The sequence below is a fragment of the Magallana gigas genome, chromosome 1 (assembly GCF_963853765.1).
Source record: "Magallana gigas chromosome 1, xbMagGiga1.1, whole genome shotgun sequence".
NCBI classification, from domain to species: domain Eukaryota; kingdom Metazoa; phylum Mollusca; class Bivalvia; order Ostreida; family Ostreidae; genus Magallana; species Magallana gigas.
The window spans coordinates 56,316,757-56,338,624 of NC_088853.1; the positions used below are offsets into that span (position 1 = coordinate 56,316,757).

The 21,868-nt window shown below is 34.5% G+C and overlaps 1 protein-coding gene across 1 annotated transcript; it reads right to left on the reverse strand.

Annotated features, from left to right (window-relative positions):
- Positions 1-14,198: 14,198 nt before the first annotated feature.
- LOC117689123 (uncharacterized) lies at positions 14,199-20,306 on the reverse strand. The gene is made up of 5 exons (XM_066071811.1): positions 20,213-20,306; positions 19,599-19,815; positions 19,276-19,448; positions 19,069-19,164; positions 14,199-15,879 (listed from the first exon to the last, which is right to left on the reverse strand). The coding sequence occupies exons 2-5, from the start codon at positions 19,813-19,815 to the stop codon at positions 14,671-14,673; spliced, it is 1,695 nt and encodes a 564-aa protein (XP_065927883.1). The 5' UTR covers positions 20,213-20,306; the 3' UTR covers positions 14,199-14,670.
- Positions 20,307-21,868: the final 1,562 nt, after the last annotated feature.

Genomic DNA, 21,868 nt, shown 5'->3' on the forward strand with positions numbered 1-21,868 from the left:
ATTCATCAAGAGCAATATTGTTATTGGCACCTCCTTGCACATTCACAAAACGGTTTGCAATAAGACGCTCAGTTTGCTGAGGTGAAAGCAGCCCTGAAACAAGTGCAGTGAGGTGTATAGATCCAATTGTGTACTTCGTTTTCCCCATTTTGTGGTAAATGGGAATTTCATATTTCGCAGATCTTGTAGAACGTTCTTCGTCTCCCATGTCTACGGCCTCATCCAGGTTTCTGTGAATAAAATTAATTTGAACAGCATACTGATGTAGTCCTTTAGTTTTCTTTGTTCCTTGCTCTGTGTTTTTTCTGCACCCTAGCAATATAGTTGTGAACTCTCTCTTCATGTGCTTTTAGAGATCCTACACAAGCATAATTTCTTACACAGAAATGACAATGAAATCTCTGATTCTGGCGGCAAGATACCCAGTAGTTTTCTTCATGATTTGGATCTTCCAGTATTTTTCTCAAGGTGGAGAAAATGTCGTCTTCATTATCAAAGAATTGACCTTTCAATATTGTTCTGCAGGTTTCGTTCAACCAATCTATTTTGTCTTCATTGGTCATTTGCATAAAATTGTCTGGGAATGGAATTTCTGAATCCAGATCAGCAAGATGAAAATGATGTAAAAAATGTACAATGTACAAAGCATCAAGGACTGTATAATAGAGCTGGTTGTAAGGCCTGTAAGAATTCTTCACATGTCCCTTCACATTTCTTGCATTCAGAAGGTTTCTATAGTAATACATGGTGCAAGGATCACGCCCACTTCCTGTGTCGTAGGTCAGTTTGTGGATAGCCTGAAATACCATGTAATGTATCCTTCAAATTTGCAAATTAGAATATAGTAATGATGATCATACATGTATATCAAACCATGATACATCATAATAATGACCAACATAAACGTAACAAAAACCTTGGATACCTTTAAAATGTTCATAAGGCGGCGGAAATCCTCAATTTTAGAGATGAAGCCTTCTAATCTCTCTGTAGGTGAATTTTCATTGCACACTGGGCACCATTTACTCCATCATCTGTGAGTCTGTCACCTAAAAAAATGAACAAAAATAATCATGAACAGTGCGAAGAAAAGCAAAACAAAGAAAAACAGACTACATTAAACCCCATCATCAACATCATACTCAAAAAAATATTGGTGAATACCTCCACAAAAAACTGGTTCAACCATATTTCCATCTTTAATTGGAACAAATAAGTCGGACAATGTTTTCATCAGTTGAATTTCTTGTGTTGTGTTTTCATTGCAATCGAACAGTCCTAGAGAGTACTACAATTTTAAAGATATTCAATATTCATTATTACATCTAAGTACCAGTGTTGCTGATAAAAAAAATCTTGCATTTAAATGTTTTAGCCAAGCTTCAGCGGAGAGTTTAAATTGTATTCATACACAGCATAAAAGAAAAGATGAGTAATACCTGAGTTGTTTTAATCCGACAAACTGGCTGTATTTGTGCTCGAGATGTATTGGGTATATGTGCTGAAAATTTTGTTTCAGTTTTGGATGATGTTCAATTACAGAGGATGCAAACTGAAATGTAAGCTCTTTAAGAAGATTGTCTTGTTCATCAGTCGAGGGGATAAAAGTTAGCAGAGATAGGTCAACTTGAGTGTGCACGCCGACATCAGGAGACTTAGATGTGGGAATAACTCTATCCACTACTGCATACACATTGGAAAGGTGCAAAGAAAGTGTTCCTTTTTCTGGGTCCTATAATAAATTTTAAATTGTTAATTTTTAATGATAACCAGTACTAGTACTATTAATTATCATTACATTTGCACATTTGAATTCACAAAGAATATTTCACATCTTTCCTTCATTACATTGTAATGCACTTTTAACAGAAGAATCTGTGACATTTACCTATATGAAGGAAGAATGTTTTTATCCCAGGTATCTCCTACAAGTTAATACTTTGTTTTACCTCCATTTGCCCATGCTTCGTTGATTTTAAGTAGATTTTCACTAAGAGTTGACTTCCAGGTAGCCAGCTTCCTGTGCAGGGTTTGCAGGTGTACAGCAAGACTCAATGTGGATAGGCACTGTATATCCTTTTTTTTATTATTAAAAAGTATCATACGGTGTAATTTACCACATGTACCATACACACAAGAATTAGAAAAAAAATATATTTCTTTTTTTTCCTCAAATTTGACCATCTTATATATAAAGGTATTAGGCATTTAACAGAAATAAATATTATATAGGTTATCAAAAAGCAATGAAAATGTAAAAAGTTTTCAGGAAAGACAACAAAAGGAACTGATTTAAGCTTCAGCTTGGGGAACCTAATAGGTGCACATAATGCTGTATGTGAAATACTTTTTGCGTACAGCCTCCATGGGTTAAAACCATTTCAATTAAGTACTGTACAACTGATAACTCCTGGCTTCTGCTATGGAGTCCTATGGCTGCTGTTATCATGATATGCATGAAATGCTTGCTTGGAATGGCAGGTGGTATTTCACAGACAATAGCAGACACTGTTGATACATGTAATAGGAGAGGGCAGGAACTTTGAATTTATAGTAGTAATTTTCCCAAGAAAACCTTAAAAAGTCATGATGTTCCTTTTTCGCAGAATAGACCCGGATCCTCTTTTGCAAATTTTCCTGCATTCTTCTTTAACCAGCTTGTTTGCAGCATTTATCAAAACTACTTTATCTCGCTTTGCAATATTTTCAACAATTATCTGGTCTGTATTAGGACTGTGATCCACAAAGGCCTTGCAGGTACTTTTGTGCTCCTCCAATACAATTGTGGAAGATTTCTTTCGACTTGCATAATAAATGTTAACCTATAAAACAATACTAACATATTAACAGAAATTTTCTACTATTTGGATGATGATTAAATATTTCATAATAGTGTAACTCAAATTTTAAATTATCCTTACAGGATCACATCATCAAATGACAGTGCATAAACTAATCATTCTAAATTTAAATGAAAGTTTGGTTAATATACTATTAAGACCCAAAATATAAATTGACAAAATTAAACACTGATCATCCAGGTATGTTTTTCTTCCGAGTCTCAACAAAATATATGATACCCTAGAGAAAAAAGTTGACATGCAGTAAATTGTTGAATAAACATCTGAATAATGTTAGTCAATTCACCTATACAAAAACTAAGCTGCATTACTCAATATATGGATTATGTATCAATGTACATTATTTCTGAGAACATTTATTAATTACTGTAATGTCAGTTCTTCAAATGTTTGTTGAGTCTTTCAAAAAAATAATTCTAAAATGAGTTTATATCTGGACCTGGCAGCACACTATATGAAATAGGCGTATTAAACTTCCACCTGAAAATCAACAATTCACAGTTCTTATTCAGTCGACGGTAACTGTGTCTAATCATAGAATCACTCTCTGAGCGTTAATATGAAGACAATGATGATTTACAAAACTATGTGATGCAATTTCTGCAGGGGTAATTTGTATTGTACTGTAGAAAAAAAATTTCTAACTCCCGAGCCCTTCACTCAATCCTAATGAAATTTTGTGCAAATGTACCTCGGACCCCATTCTTACTGTCTGCCAAATATGCAGCGGATTGAACAGTTAAAAAGAAATTCCTGAGACCAAGCGGCGGGTATAGCCAGTACGGGGACTTAAAATTTACATAATTCTAAGGATGTAAGCAGCCGCGTAATATTTCTGTTGCATGTACATTTCTTGTTTTCCGTTTAGTCTGTATATACGATAGCGTGTGAACTACATATGGATGTTAGAACTGTGGAAATTACTGTCATCAAATTGTTACCGAAAAAATTTACGTGTTACTGATTTCGTTATTTCTACATTTATAAAGATTTTTATCAATCCTGTTGAAATAAAACAGTCAAACACAATAGTAAACGACACGAAAGAAAATCACAACACTGAAATACATGTGCAAAATGCATCAGTCATTGTTTTAGGACTTTACTTCCCCTAAATGTCGTTAACCGAATCCAAGATCCACACCTCAAAATTCTACTTTCGATTTATTTACGACGAAAATCAAGCTCGGGTTTTTTCACCCCCCTCCAGACACAAACACGCATCAATATTTCAAATGACCTCGCACTGTTACCAAACCTGTGTAGTCAGACATCTCACACGTTGTTTTTCATCTCATACAAAAATTTAGCTCCTGTCCCGAGCGGAAATGCCCCAAATTCAAAAAGAAATTCGGGAATTATTTCGCGTCAGCCATGTTTTGACGTGAACCTTCGCTCAAATACTGCTATGACACCTGCAAGGGCTGTGTGTTCTAATCTCACCGGAGCCGATTCATTTTCTTTTTCTTTTTTGGATTTTCTAACTAAAATATTCAACATAAAGGGTTGTTGAACTGTAGTACAAGTTGAAAATACTCTTCCATTGAGATTTAGACAAATACTGTCTTTAATTTTTAGGGTCTTCCGTCTTCAGCGGAAAACCCTTCCATTCTATTGTTTCTTATTAACTTTTCTTATTGTTAAGGTCTTCCGTTTCCAACGGAATACCTTATTGTAATTCTTCAGTTTTTCCCCTATTGTTAAGGTCTTACATTGGTGTACTTAACAACATGCAACATTCAAATTGTGGTTCAGCAGCCCAAATAAGGAGATAAGGGCCCGAATTTCTTAACATTTTTAGTGAGAAGCTGTCAATGTGACAGCAAACCGGGTTTTTTTTATATGAACTGTATCCAAAATCCATGTCAACCCTGAATTGATAAACACTGTCTACCGTATCCAGTGAAATGGAGTACCCTTTATGCAATATATTGCCAAAAAAATGACTAAGTTCAAAAGCTGGTATTTTTTTCATGAATTATCAGAAATAAAAATCCTTCCAATATGCACACTTCCGATATAAGTTCAATTGATCTGCATAAGACCATTTTCCTATCTTGAAAACTGTAAGAGGAGTTATCCGTACAATGAGGGTATCCTAATGTGGTTTCATCAATATTCGTTGAATACCAATGTTTATGGATTTCATTATTAAGCTGATTAACGAAATTAAGTGTTCATTGAGGTGCAGTTTCTATTTACATTTTGTATTGATAGGATCATTGGCCACGAATTTACGTATCCTTGAAACTGTGATTTTCACATTTTCCACAAAAATTGATACCCTCGAATATTAATGGAACCACAGTATATGCAATTTTTTGAAAAAATAGTTTAAAAGCTGGTATTTTTTTCATAAATTATCAGAAATCCAAATTCTAACAATATGCACACCTCTAATATATTTACAATTGATCTGCAAAAGAACAACTTCCTATCTTGCAAACTGTAGGGGGAGTTATCCGTACAATGAGGGTACCCTATATGCAATATTTTGCCAAAAATGCCAAATTCAAAAGCCGGAGGGACGTCGCAGAATTCGCAAAATCTTATTACGGTGACAAAGATCCAACAGAATATTAAAAGATAGAAAAGTGACTGTTTATGACAATAAAAAGATAACTTGAAATAACTGTTCATTATAGATGTACTTTCATTCAATGTCTACAATGCCAAATTGTGTTTCTGTAAGTGAATTTCAAAAATTTAATTTCATTATAAAATGCTGCCTTTGGTATTTATATAACAACTAATTTGACTATAATTACTGGAAAATTTAGCTACTTTTCATTATAAATAGCTAATACTGAAATATCATGCGATTAAACTCACACCGATTTTTGCAGCAAATATTAAAGAAGTAGTTTCCTGTTCTGCACAAAATATTAACAAAATAAAAATGATATGGATATAATTTTGCATTTTTTACAGTTTAAGCTGAAACAAAAATAAACCCAAAGCAAAACGGAGGACATTCGATCTATTTTTTTATTGTTTTTATTTCAAAACTTCATTGGCAGTACTAAAAAAAAGTCAAAATGTTTGTGTCAGTCAAAATAATTCTGCATGATTTCTGTTAATTCTTTTCGAACTTTTTGGTACTATACTTACATGACACACAATTTAAACATGTTGAAAAAAGCTTTAAAAGCACCACAGTTGTCATATGTCAAATTCTTCGATCACATCAAGAGTTGATGCAAGCCGAATAACATCAGTATAAAAAGTTAAAGACAATTAATATTTTAGTATTATCAGTCCTTGTCAATTGAAGCTCAAAACCTGATGCTTTTAATTTGTTGAGCTTCACTTCCCTTCGCTAGGAAGCATTAAAAGGTAAAAAGAATATTTGATAAATACACAGAAAAATGTGTCGTTTCTATTAAAGTCTAGTCATTATACATTTTCTGTGGTTGAACAAAGGCACTTAAAAGTAAATGCTTTTCAATGATTTACATAATACATAGTGATAAGTGATCTAGAGACACAATTGGTTTTATAGTTGAATCAATACATCTGCGTGCTTACGTTATTTTTGTAAATACTAGAGGTTATCCCGCGCAAGCCCGGAGATATACATTTTGCAAATGAATATGATACAATAAGGTTTTGTTTATTCTGGGTCCAGAAATCTTTTTAATTCTAAACATATTCTTCAAACTTGAAATACAAAAATAAAAACTAAGAATATGGCTGGATATTTAGAGGAGCGGGCAGGAATGAAAATTTTAAAGTAAAATGATATATATATATATATATATATATATATATATATATAATTTCCCAATACAACAAAAAATAAATCGAATATTGTGTGTAACATGCTAGATTTTGCACGTTATTTCAGCCTTCCTGGACCAGATTTCAAAGGCCTATAACTCTGATGCAGAATACACAATTCCCGCCAAATTTCAGAGGGAGGTGTATTATGGGTATAAGTATCTACCTACCAAGTTTCATAAAAATAAAAGAAAATTGTGTAATTTTTAGGTCACATACCAATATTTTTACCCCGTGCTCATTGACCACGCAAGTAGTTCCATTCTAAAAATGTATGTATTATTTCAAAAATTCCCAGGGGTGGTAAATGGGCAAATTTGGTTCTTTTTATGGCATGGATGGAAAGAAGGTTTGAAAAAAAATACAGGCAGGAAAAAATTCAGAAAAATTATCTTTAATGGCGCAGTAGAAAGTGTGTAAAGAGGCCAATATTCACACATATTCCAAAGTGAAAGTGGATTTTTCATGGTAGTGGTTATTTTAGGAGCCATATCTCAGTCCCCTCTAGATTGATTTTCCTGTAGTTTAAAAATGTTGTTGGACTAGTGTCATTCTATAGGTATGCTATATTTGAACTTATTTGAGCTGGTGGAATTTTTGATATGATTTGTTGTTGTATAAAGGAATAAGAGGGAAAATAATTGTGGTTTGTGTCCTGTATGCTCACATCACACCACGCCCGATCTAATTTGCCTGTCCTGTCTATACAGATTTTGAACACATCTGTGCTAATTGAATGTTATCGTCGTAGCTGCAGCGTTCACTATCAATTTATTGAACAACATATTCTTCGTATTGAAAACCGGCCTGCAAAAATGATTTGATAGTTGAAACTTTTGTTTTATACCATGTTTTGGATATTTAATGTGCAGCTTCAAGAATGGAAATGATTGTTGTATTTGTAGATACGCTTCCATACTTACATGTCCAGAATACCCTTAAATAAAGAATATAATGCGCATCGTGCTCTAATTGTTCTGCAGGAGCTTGTTTTGCGTAAAAAACATATTTCTCGAGTCATTCCTAAAACATTTTGTTTCTGCTTTTGTACGTAAAGGGCAGTTAACGATATTTTCATACAATATTGGTAACATTATCATCGTTATCCGATTTAAAAAGAAAATTAATGCTTAATAGAGTTGCTGGATTGGGCCTTGATGATTTCTTGCATGAAGTGAAGTGAAGTGACATTGTTTCTTTTGGCAAAGGGAAAAAACAAGAAAACAGAACTCAAATATTGAAAAGGATCAGCCAGAAAATAAACTTTGTTCTCCTAATTAATACATTTACAAATAATATATTTCTGACTTGTATGGCCAAAAGTTTTTTCTCTTTAAATGTTTGAATTACATTTAAATTAGTTTTATGGGGAAAGTACTCATTAAACCATGACAACATGATACAATGTTTGCCTGGATCGCCATACAGTTCATTCGAAACGAGAGAAAGTTGATTAAAATCACTAACTTATATTACTTTTTACAACCAAAGATTTTGTTTAATTTTCGGACATCTTTAGATAAATATTGGACTTGTTGTAATTTTTGGCACTTATTATAGAAACGTCATCAATAATCTGTGTTTCAACTGATAGAACGTTTGTTTTGGCTGTTTGAAAAAGATATCGCGTTATTTCGCCTAATTACAAACTCACACCTGACGTCGAAGCGGGGATAATTGTACGACTTTGAGAATGGTTTTAATACAGGCATTTTGTTTTTTTTCAAATGATAATTAACATATTGCTCACTATTATTTCTTAGTTTGTTTTGTTTACAATCGATGCATAACTTGTGGGCAAAATAAACCCAAAAATTGGGGGGGGGGGGCAATATGAAATTATTTCTATTTACTTTCAATGTTTTTAAAGTTGAAAGGAGACCGATTTTACAGGTGTAAATAGGCAAAAGTCTATAATTTTCTAAAATAATTGGTCTCTGTGGGAAAAAAATTTGATATTGTTATAGCCAAAAAATCCGACAATGCAATTAAAAAGAAAACAACATAAAAGCTGATATGACTTTTTATTGACCCAAAGAGAACAGAACGGAATAAAACTAAACATATACTGTTAAAAGTTAATTACTAAATGTTTTATCAAATATAATAGTTTATAAAACGCTTTACATTTTTATATCAACTGCATGCAGTTTAAAAATAAAAACCCTATAAGCAATTATAAATAGAGTTTTGTCACAAAACTGAACATTAAGCTATTAAAAACCTCACATCAACATACACATTCTGTAAATTCCTTATTTTACGCGAGTGCTTAATTCCGCGATCCCGTCTTTTTGGATCAGATCGCGGGAATAAAAAATCGCGACACTGAATTTTTATTCTAATCCTTTAGTACTCAACTCCCATATAAAGCAAACGAGATTTAAAATCTGCGAAAAGAGCTTGCGTTTATTTAGGAATACACAGTAATGGATTGGTTGGAAAGAGAATCATTTAGATAAAAGACATCGGCAATTATAATTAGACAGAGTATCCAAACACTTCAACTTCACAAAGAGTGAGATACTCAGTTATCATGGAGATCTTTACGAATCTCCCCTGTGGTAATGTCGGACAGTCGATGACGACCAGCTGTGACAAAGTACCGGGACCAGCAAAGAAACCACAGGGAGTGTTGACATCTGACTCTGTCAGCCCTACAGTGACGGTAACATTCCGCAGCCGGTCTGACACATCTAAGTAAAAAACAACAACATATGTTAATGTGAAATTGTAAAGTAATAATTCAGAAAACTGCATAAATTTCATTTTTTTCCTTATATATTTAGGGTTTTCCGTTTTCAACGGAAAACTCTTCTGTTATTCTACTGTTTCTTATTATCATTTTTTTCCCCGCAAATTTTGTGCACGAGATTTCTCGAACATTTTTTGTCAGATTGCTATGAAACTTTCAGGGTATGTAGATGATATTAAGATCTCTAGACTTTTTTTTCAAATTTTTAAAATTCACTTCTGGTTATGAGTTATTGCCCTTTAATTGAAAATTGGGGGGTCTTTTGTCCAAAGTTGATCTCGGGAACTACAGATGATAGATGCATGAAATTTGGCCAAATTGTCGGTAACATTTTATAGTTTTGCTGGCATGAACATTTTGGTAATTTCTTTGTTAGTTTTTGAGCTATTTGTCGCCAAAGTTTAAGATTTTTTCGGGGCTGAAATTTTGTTGCTTTTTGTATTATAACTTTTAAACTAAAAATATTTTGTTAAAACACATAGAACAAAAGTTGTTAAGAATAACAAGAGCTTTCATTTAAAATTAAGAAAAAAGGGCTGATTCCTATAATTAGGGGTCAGCAGTCCATAAACGTTTTTTTCTGATAGCTAAAAAAAATTATCATTTTATGAAAAAAAAAATAACTAGATTACTTTTAATAAATTATCATTTTATCATTTGGTATGAAATTAAACAAGCTCTGTGCTATATTTATTTGTAATTTCATAAAACAAATATGCGAGAATCGTACATGAACGAGTTAATTGTCTACATAGACACACAAGCGAACAATGCCGCTTCCGGGCGTAGCATTTGTTATTGTTCTGATTAAATTTCACGGTTTTATTCTGTTTATTTAAATCATTTATAAATGCAATGAACATACACAACTACTTATTTAAACGTGCTATGTGTCCGCGCAGAACAAATCTCTGTCGGCGCCCCTGCCTGTAACCCCAAATATAAACAGCGATGAACGGCATTATGGGAAAGACAGAGCCATTGATGCCGAAACGCAGAAGAGAAGTTGTGTATTTTTTCGCCGTACATGTTGTACGTTCACGTGCACTTTCAATCCACAGTGAAGCACATGAACATGTACCGGGAACACTACTTCGTAATTGTATATTAAGGAGGGATATATTCTTCATACTTGTTTGAACCGTTTGAATCGTTTACAAGGAAATTCTGACAGTCACAGTAGGCCTACTGTCGGCAGATGTTTACGTTTACATTGATCAGCTGTTGATAAGCTGATAAGAGTTACGAGTAATAACAGAACAAAGATGGACATTTAAAAGTGTGATTTCTGTGGATGTTACTGAAGAAGGTAAGTCTTTTTACTCATTTTAAAGTTTGAACTTTCTTGTCTTTAGTGGTTAAAATGTCAGCATGTAAACTAGTTAACATTTAGTCTATAGATGTGTACATGTAAGTACGTGCACACTGTCACTGATGATGTTATATTGTTAGTTCAGACAATATAAATCCTTTTAACAAAGTTGAATCCCAAATGTTTACCTTTTACTTGGTTTTTTTCCCTTACTTTTTACCAGAATTTTGTTTGAATTACAATTCAATTCATTGACAAAATCCACATGTGGCGAAAGTCATACATACAGTATACAAATATAGTTAGTACATAGATTTTCTTATGTTATGTGCATCACGTTTGAAGTTACAAATATTTCTCGCTCGAGGTTCATGGGAGACTGGAAAGGATGACCAAATTTATCTATTTAAAAAAAAAACAAATTGTGAATTTTCAACTCAAAATTCAAAGCAGGGTCTAATTAGAAACAGATGATATGTTCTTGTGCGGAAGACTTTAAATGTAGACATGAATACCCTGTAGACATAACATCAAGTAAATAAATTGTATACTTCAGAGTTAAAACATGACTTTAATAATCATTGTATCATTAGAGAGGTTTAGCAGACCAACGGGTACCCGGTACATGTACTTGTACATGTAGGTTACAAGTTAGAACTATGCGTACCAGTTCACATAATTTTTTCTTGTTTAGCAATTATGATGTGTACTTAAATTGTCCTTGTTAATGTTTTAAATGTAATTTTTATATTCTCTTTTTTTAATCTGACTACTGGCAGTACTGACGTGCGAGCAGTTCTCGCCGAGGACCATTTCTTGCTGGTGCATTGTTACATCATATTTTCATATATAATTTTATGTGTTGATAAAATGACGTAACAATGCACTGGTGAGAAATGGTACTCGGCGAGAACTGATCGCACGCCAATATTGATTAATTACAGACAAAACCTGAAGGTTGCAAGTGTTATATTTTATTGAACACCATTGTTTAAATAATTATTTACATATGTGACAGTCAGACTGGTTTGAAAACCAGTGCCAGATAGCTCAGTTGGTAGCTAGAGCACCTGACTAGAGATTCAGGGGGCCCAGGTTCGAATCTCAGTATGTTCCGTCATTATTTCTCCCATCTTGTACATATATATCAGATATACATGTACAACAGATGATTAAGAGTCATCACATGTTTTGCAAGATGCAATAAGTGTTAAAAACATTAACTTTACAACACAATACATTTAAGTGAATATTTATGTTTCTTGATATTATTTGGTGTGGTTTTCTTGACAGCGTCGCATTCAAGTCAGTGTCAGCTACATTATGCATAAACAATTTTACCCGCTCCTAAACCACAAACTTTCTTATTAGTGGATTAAGCTTACCACTGATTGTCTGCTGTTGCAGCAGACTAATAATATATGCACAGACAAAACACAATGAACTTATCAGAGAATGAAAAATTCATAGAGTTACTTTCAACTGTTGGAATTCGGGTATTTTTTTTTAATTTACATACTTGTGACACAACATATATGTGGTACATACAGCTGTAGCTTTATGAAGAAAATTTGAGTTATACCATATATAGCTGAGCTACCATGCAAACTAAATGATATTTACAAAAAACTTGCAATATATGGCACACGAAATATACGCTAGTTTTATAAAGATTGACATACATGTAATGTACCACATTCTGTGAAATATAATCTATTAAAAATTCTTTATTAAGTTTACTCATACATGTTTTATGCTTATTACACATAGTATATTTTAAAACATGTAATTTATAAGAAAAGAAACAAAACCCTTGCTCAATTTATTTGCCAAAAAAAAAAAAAACCAGTAGAATTGATAAAACATGGTATACCAGAAGCTAATACATGTACTTTGACGCTGTTCGGATGGGTAATATTCCTTTGTAACTTACGAATTGAGATATTGACTGTTGCACTACAAGTAATAAACTCTCTTTCTCTCTCAATCTCCCTCTCAATTTGATAAGTGTCTATACCTAAGAAAAATTTTTAATATTGCCTAAATGTTATGTCATGTATTGGGATATGTCATACTTATTACACGGTGTCTTCCCACTTAGCCAACATTTTGAAAAATACAGGTAAAATACAGGTAGATTTGTGTTGGCTAAGTGGGAACGGGGTGCAGGTGGAGAACAAAAGAATTTAATTACAGGTAAGTTATAGTCTGTTTTCAGATGAAAGTAGAAGAAATAATATATATTTGTTAGCTTACAGAAAAATACATATAAATTGAGCTTCTGTCCCAGTACTTAATTTTATTTGATAAATTTAGATGAAAATGTAATTTTTTAAAATGAACTGTTACATATTCCCCTATAATTCATGCCCTTGATTAGGGTACAAATATCATAGTTTGTCTATTTTCATCATAAATTGAGATAATTATATAAGCTGACTTAACTTAAACTTGGCATTGAAAGAATAATGTAATTTTAAGAATCACGTTTGAAATTTTAACTATACATCATATGGGTCATATTTCCATTTTTTTTTTCTTTCAATTTTCTTTGGTTTCTATGATTATTTTGATTAATTCCAATCTACAGAATATGAAATTAACAAAACACAAAAACACTAGAGTAAACTGCTTATATTTTAAATGGTGTATATTTCACAATAAGATTCATTGTATGATACATAATTAGTTATGAAGATAAAATCCTCCGTTGTCATTTTCTATAAAGTTGATGTGCACCTGAAGATTATGCATTTAGGTTATTTATGTCTTTCAACTAGCAGTCCGTAAAACAATTAAAAACTCATGATTTTCAGGCTTTCGGTTCTGTAAATTGATGGCCATAATAATGCTTCTCAATTTCAATTTTATTTTCTTAAACCATTAAAATACACATGAACATGAGGTACAAAATTGTGTTATTTGCATGAAATTGTAATGTCAGTGGTCTTATTAAATTTAAAATTATATTACAACATAGTAATACATGTTTCTAGTCTATTCTTTAAAAATGGCTGATCAATCTTATTTATGTATATATATTATATACCACCAATTTAAACAGTTTAAAATTATTTACATAAACCTTTTAATCATGCAAGTACCCTTATTGGGTTTCACCATATAAAATGTTAGTGCAATGATTTTGCAGAAAATTGCTGATCTATATTTTAAAAAAAAATGTGGTAATTTTTATTTAATATTTATTCTGATTATCATGTTATAGGCAAAATTAAATGTTTCTTTTTATATATTTGGTTTCAACAACTTATTCTCAGTCAATTGATAACAAATACATTAACATGTGAAAACAGACTATAGCCTCCTGATCACTCAGGTGTGAAAAATCAAAATGTTGGCCAAATGGGAATTGAGAATTTCAGAATGTTGGTTAAGTGGGAATAAACCTATAACACTGCATGGTCAGTGTATTTTTTCCAGAAATACTATTCCCATATCACATGTGGAATCACATTTCAACCTCAGTTCCTTTATAAAGTATTGGGTGTAAAAGTCTCGTATCTAGGAACCAAAGTTGAGAATGTAACCCCAAGGGTGGGTGGGTGGGAAATCTCACAACCTAACCCTACCGCATTGTTCTTCCGTCTCCTACTGTATACACATCCACCCATCAAACAGCGAAAAGGAATGACGTCACTTCGGTAGCACGTGATTTCACTTGTGATATTCCCATATCACATGTGGAATCACATTTCAACCTCAGTTCCTTTATAAAGTATTGGGTGTAAAAGTCTCTATCTAGGTATCCAAATCTCAATTTTATCTCAATATCTAGTGCCTCTTCCCAACACTCACCATAAAATATATAAACATTGAACACATTAAATTAGCATATAAAACACATCAAACCCTTTATATGTTATCAAAACTTTAATCATTAAAATCATAAATCATATTCAGACATGTAAATGTACATAATGTACACTTAGCTCTCTATCTCATCACTCACTCTCTACAAAGGCCGAATCAAGACTATCATACTGCATGCACTCTCGATACTTCTCTTCCATCATTCCCGCATCTTTCACACTTGTTGCCAATCTTCCAGCTACAAAATCTGATTCCAACAAGGCTGGAAGTCTACTATAATACTCGGCACTCCCTTCCCCAAACCAACCAACATGTCTCATTATCTGACCCACCTCACTCACTGAGCCTGACATAGCCAACGTAACAGCACAACCTGCCCGGAAACTGTGTGGAGTCTCACCTTCATCAGCACCAAGTTTCCGCAAATACACACGCAACCTATCATATACAACTGAATAGGAAACAGGCTGATCTAAAACCCGTGCACCCTCTGTAACAACTCGAAAGAGATAGCCACAAGACAGATCAACTCCCAAGTCTTTACATCCTGAAACAAAATCTTGTAACCCTACTACAGGACAAATAACCTTATCATCACACCTCTTTACAACAAACATATTACTCCTCCTTTTACCTCCTCGAAGAGTCTTTCCAGAAGTGTGATTAAACACAAAACCTGAATAATCTCTAAGCCACTTAACTTCTTGAGCCACCAAATTTGCAAGATCTCCTGCCCTATCTCCAGCAAAAAACTGCAATTTGAACCAAGCCTGGTCTCTCAATAAGATATACCTCTCCCTAACTGACACAGAAATCATGCTTAATCGCCCCCCTATATAGCCAACAATAGCCTTAACCTTGGTCAAAAAGATGGGTTTAGCCTGTTTTGGTACCAAATGGGCTCTCGCTTGCTCCTCTTGTATAATTTTCAAATAATCTTTCACTTGACTTGATGCAGCCGGATTCCCTAATCCAAGAGCCATGTTCCACGATCTTTCACATCCCATCTCATGAAAAATGTTCACTAATCTATTTATCATTAATGAGACAGTACCAGAAGCAAGACGTACTGGACAATTACAGTCAAATAATCCTTTGTTTCCTAAAAAACGACAGTCTATCTTATGAACTTGACTTTTACCGCACTGATCCTTCCATACCAAAAATCGCCTAATGTCATCAGGTGTACAACTTGTCAATTCTCGACCAGACATCCTCACAAGAAATTCAGTAATTTCCCTTTTCAAACAATCCTGCCTCTTTGAATCCAGTGAAGAAGACCTCCTTGCATCTAACTCCTTTAACCTCTCATCCAAGACTTGAACATTGACACTCCCTACCTGAAAAAGATTAAACAGGTTTATTCTCTGAAAATGTCAACCTGTAAGCAATCAATGCCCATTTCAGCCCCTTATTATCAAGAACATATCCCTTCTTTGTAGGGACCCGAATAACCCCCTTTTCCCCCTGCCAGCCTAACACCACACTAGATATCTTACACTCCTCAACGAGGGGCTGCCATACAGGCACTGGTTGTCTATATGGAAGAATGCATGTACATACAGAAATTTCTTGTTCCTTCAAAAATGATAAAACTGGAAAAACCATACCAAATGGAGGAAATACATAGGGGTTCAACTCCTTTCGAATATTTTGTGCGAACACATCAACCCCTGCAGTGAATGGCATTGGACATGGTGTAAAATGACGCAATACCCCACCCCCCTTGGCCTTCATTGAATTAGAATCACTTGCCATTAAATCAACAGTGTGGGGACCACCAAATACTTTTTCCACTATACCCCAAGTCTTCCCATCCAACATTGAGTCAGCATAACTAATCTGTCTCGAAGGTGCATCAGCTTCATTTAACTTCGAAGGAACAAACTGTAAATTTAACTCAAAATTCAACTTCAAAGTCAAAGAAAAAATACATTTTGTAATACAGTTCAACGCCCTGTCCTTTCCCCCCTGGTTCTGCCAGACACTAAGTACAGCCATGTTATCTGTTAGCACATGTACTCTAGAATTAGCTATGTTCTCTCCAAGAGCCAATAACACCTTATAAACAACATCTGCCTCCTTTAAATGAATAGGTCTTTGATCATTCTCTTCCCAAAAATCACTAATCTCATACCTATTCCTACCCTGCTCTACCACTGCCCCGTACTTGTACAAGGATGCATCTGAAGACAACATAACCTGCTGATGACACTCACTTCTCCACTGACAACAACCTTCCCAAGAATCTAGAAAACGCCAATGTTCTAATTCCTCCCTCAGCTCATCAGTCAAACACACATGCTTACTACTTTTTACAGCTCTAGAAATTGCCAAGTTAACCTCCCTACAAAACAGCCTACAACCAGGAACTGCAAGGCCCATTGATATACATTTACCAGCAAATCGCTGAAGAGTTTTCACAGTAAGTTCTTTTGAACCAAGAATACTTTCTCTCAAATCAGCAAATTTCAACTTCTTGCACTCTGGCAAAATATAAGCTTGTTGTTTGGAATCAACCAAAAAACCCAGAAACTTGACACATGTCAATGGAACAAACGTGCATTTCCTTAAAGCCAAAGTATAACCCAACCTTGTCAACACTTCTACTAATATGTATGCGACCTTACAACCTTCTACATATGGGTCCACAGCACCAGAGACATTCGCGATAGCCAACCTATCATCAATATATTGTACAGTACTTATAGACCGACTCCGAAGGTACGACGTAACAACCATCCCAATTGTCTGGTATATAAAAGGCGATGCCTTGAACCCAAAAGGAATTACCGTATACACCATAACATAACCACCAAAAATAAGCCCAAAGTATCCCTGAGAATCATTGGACAACCTAACATGATCGTATCCAGATTTTTCATCTGTCGTTATCAGAAATGCATTACACCCTACAAGCCTATGAACATCTCTCAAAGTCTCCAGCTGAAAGGGAAGATCCTTCACCCAGAGGTTCAAAAATCTGTCATCATGACATAGTCTTGGTTTACTTGGTTCAATTGTCAATGGCATCACAATATGGGGCATCTCACACTCAACGACTTTACCAAGCACTCTTATAGCACCTGACCTTATCTTTTCATACAAAACATCACAAATAAAAGCATGATACTTTTTACATAAAGCAGAGTTAGGGAATACAGCACTTGGGGGCAACTCAGAATCAAATGACTTTCCACGAAAATTCCCTTTAAAATGAGTAAAAAACTCTGTCACATCCACTCCCTCTGTAAGCCACTTTCTCACCCTCAATATCATATCTTCATTCACTCCACTCCTCTCTAACACATATTCCCAGGCCAAAACATTTCTATTCAACTGTCCTGCAATAAATGAATCTGGACTATATACCAGCAACTGGTTCATATCAAAATCAGAACCTTCAATTACAGATTCTGCACTAACTCGGTGGGTTGCAAGTGAAGGAGTCCCACCACTGATTGTCACCCATTCTCCCCTCTGACGAGGAACTATTCTCATGGGATTAAATTCTACCATCTTGTCAAACTCAGCAGTAACCTGATTATCATTAATCAACACTGACGCTCCATTATCCTCCTACAAATTAAAATCATAATTCATTTAAAAGTCATATGGTGACAATCATAGTGGAACTCCTTCACTTAACAACCCACGTGGACTTGTTCCACTAAGGCATCAGTGTCCTCGGGTTGCAAGATCAGGAATTCTTATGCATGTATGATATATAACAAACAATCCAGTTCCATCAAAACATTTAATGTGTCACTTTAACTAAAATGACCATCTTCATCAAAAATATATGTGTATTTTCCACTACAGCCATTTACAATTCTTCCAGCTGCATAAATCAATCAAAGCAAAATTAAGTTCATAAATGAACCTTAAATGAACAAAATCTTGTTACAAAATTGTATTCTTACAATTAAATGCACAAATTTCCATACATATGTATTTTCAATTCACTTTCTCCTAGCAGCCTTCATCAACTCACAATCTTTAACTAGATGTTGTGTCGAATCACAAAAATGACAAGCTAACCTACTAGCATTCCTTCTTCCCATACCTCCCATTGGTCTGTAACCCCGCGGCCTTGAATAAGTACCAAAGTTTGAAAATGGATGAAATGGATAAGGCTGAAAACCAGGGGCACCTAGAAGAGGCGTTGAATACATAGGGTACAATCCAGCTAATGGAGAATTTGAACCTTTAGAACCTTGATCTTGTTCCATCTCACCCCTCATCTTCACACCCTCACATTTGGACCCCAAGTTTTGTCCTTCTTTAATACATTTATTAACTGCTTTTGACACCAGATCAGCTCCCTGCCCCCCTAGAACTGTAAGACATAAATTCGCGATATTCACTTTCCCTTGCAGACGACCACACTGCCTATACAATTCTTCATATACTTCCATATCTTTATCCCCCAACTTTCTACTTAAGCGAGCTAATTCATCAAGAGTTATTAATATCAGAGGTTCACTAGGGTCCTGCTGAGCAGCTAAAGCTTTAACCCTCTCCTTCACCTTCGAAACATCCTCCTTCTCCAACTTCTCTAGCATCAGCAGTCTCCTTTCCATGTCATCAATCGTCTTTCTCTTTTTCACTGGGGTGGCCTCATTCTAAAATAAATAGGATTTGCTCAATTTTAGGATTCGCTCATTTTTTTTTTTATTTTTTTTTCCCACACACACACACACACACACACACATACAATATAATAGACACAGTACCTCCACAGTATTGTCTTCAGTCTGATTCTGTCTCTCTGCAGGTGCACCAGATGTACTCGGACCCGCTTCATCATCCTGCAACACCTGCCCTTTGGGCTGTCCCCTTTCATTCGCTGCTAGTACACAATAGTGCAACAGTAACTTTGCTGCGTCACAATCTCGAATATCTTTCCCTACAAGACAGACTTTGCACGTAACAATCAGACAATATCAACTAGACACATAATAGTGATAACACCACTATTACATCACGATAATTAAACCAGAGTAAGTGATCAAGACTAAATATCGCCCATGCTAATCTATTCAAGTACACAGTTTACCTGCTAACTCCAACAACTCATCCATTGGTTCTCCCGTTATCTCCATCACTGCCTTGGCGATATCCCTCAACTGCAGCGCCTCTGTGCGCTTCCCGACACTGATTCTCGCCAACTCCTTAACATTTTCTAACTGCCCATCCTTTACCTTCCTGATTACAGGTAGCAACGTAAGCCCCTTCAGACTGTGTCTCTTCTTTAAAACTACCGGCTGAACCATCTAAAATATAAACAATCATGACGTAAGCATTCATGCTCGACCCGAACTTTCCCGTCCGGATAAATACGGATAAACGAAGTAGATAATATACAGACATAAAATAAAATTTCACGCTTCCTACATTGTAGTCAATATCCACATTCTTCTTTAATCATATATAAAATGCATTTAAATGAAAACCCAGCTTAGATATTCCAATTTCACACAAAACGCCGCTCCACGGCATGTCTCATATATCATTTAATGGCCCCTGCCATATTCCAAATACAATCCAGTTCAAATCTGCGACATCCAACAGTCACATTAACTCAAATATTCTCTAAAGATATCCAACAATCTTGAGACCATAAATTTCACTCAAGCCTCCAACGGCATATAATGTAAAATATAATATTACCTTCCTCTCGATCTGCTGTCTGCTATCACCATCAAACAGCGAAAAGGAATGACGTCACTTCGGTAGCACGTGATTTCACTTGTGATATGCATATGTTAATGTAAACACAGCTATTACTAGTACATGTATGTAAACACAGCTAATTATACCCCCGCTCCGAAGGAGAGGGGGTATACTGTTTTACCCTTGTGTGTCTGTCTGTCTGTCCGTCTGTCTGTCCGTCCGTAACAAAAATTTCTGTCGCATTTATCTCAGCAACTATTTATCGCAGATGCTTGAAATTTTAACACAGTGTTTGTTAAGGCATGCAATATCGTGGGATATATTTTTGTACCAATCGGATGTCAACTTTCTGTTAAATGACAACTTTGCTTATTTTTTAACCAAAATTTTCAAACAAATTTTCGTCAAAGATTTCTCAGCAACTGTTTATCGCAGATGCTTGAAATTTTTACACAGTATTTGTATAGGCATGCCATATCGTGGGATATATTTTTGTACCAATCGGATGTCAACTTCCTGTTAAATGACGACTTTGTTTATTTTAAGCAAAAATTTTCAAACAAATTTCCGTCAAAAAATTCTCAGCAACTGTTTATCGGAGATGCTTGAAATTTTTACACAATATTTGTATAGGCATGCTATATTGTGGGATGTATTTTTGTACCAATCAGACGTCAACTTCCTGTTAAATGACGACTTTGTTTATTTTTTGCCAAAATTTTCAAACAAATTTCCGTCAAAGAATTCTCAAAAACTATTTATCGCAGATGCTTGAAATTTTAACACACTATTTGTTTAGGCATGCCATATATTTTGGGATATATTTTTGTATCAATCGGACGTCAACTTCCTGTTAAATGACGACTTTGCTTATTTTTTAACCAAAATTTTCAAACAAATTTCCGTCAAAGAATTCTCAAAAACTATTTATCGCAGATGCTTGAAATTTTCACACAATATTTGTATAGGCATGCCATATCGTAGGATATATTTTTGTACCAACCGGACGTCAACTTCCTGTTAAATGACGACTTTGTTTATTTTTAGCCAAAATTTTCAAACGGATTTTCGTCAAAGATTTCTCGGCAGCTATTTATTGCAGATGCTTTAGATTTTAAAACACTATTTGTTTTGGCATGCCATATTGTGGGATATATATTTGTATCAATCAAACGTCAACTTCCTGTTAAATAATGACTTTGTTTATTTTTTGCCAAAATTTTCAAACAAATTTTCGTCAAAGATTTCTCAGCAGCTTTTTATCGGAGATGCTTGAAATTTTTACACAGTGTTTTTTAAGGCATGCCATATCGTTGGATATATTTTTGTACCAATCGGACGTCATCTTCCTATTAAATGAGTACTTTGTTTATTTTAGCTAAAATTTTCAAACAAATTTTCCTCAAAGATTTCTCAGCAGCTATTTATCGCAGATGCTTGAAATTTTAACAAACTATTTGTTTAGGCATGCCATATTGTGGGATATATTTCTGTACCAATTGGATGCCAGCTTTCTGTTAAATGTCGACTTTGCTTATTTTGCATATTCACATCAGAGCGGGGGTATCACTAGTGAGCATTGGCTCACAGATATCTTGTTTTGTTTTTTTTATTTCAGCTCAAAACGGACTCTTGTTACCACATGGCTTTTAC

Excerpts from the sequence above, each read along its gene's own strand:
- LOC117689123 (XM_066071811.1), bottom strand. The coding sequence starts at position 19,815 with ATGGTTCAGCCGGTAGTTTTAAAGAAGAGACACAGTCTGAAGGGGCTT. Across the intron at positions 19,165-19,275 it reads CTGAAGACAATACTGTGGAG|AATGAGGCCACCCCAGTGAA; the intron begins GTACTGTGTCTA and ends TATTTATTTTAG. Across the intron at positions 15,880-19,068 it reads AGAAGGAGGATGTTTCGAAG|GTAGGGAGTGTCAATGTTCA; the intron begins GTGAAGGAGAGG and ends AATCTTTTTCAG.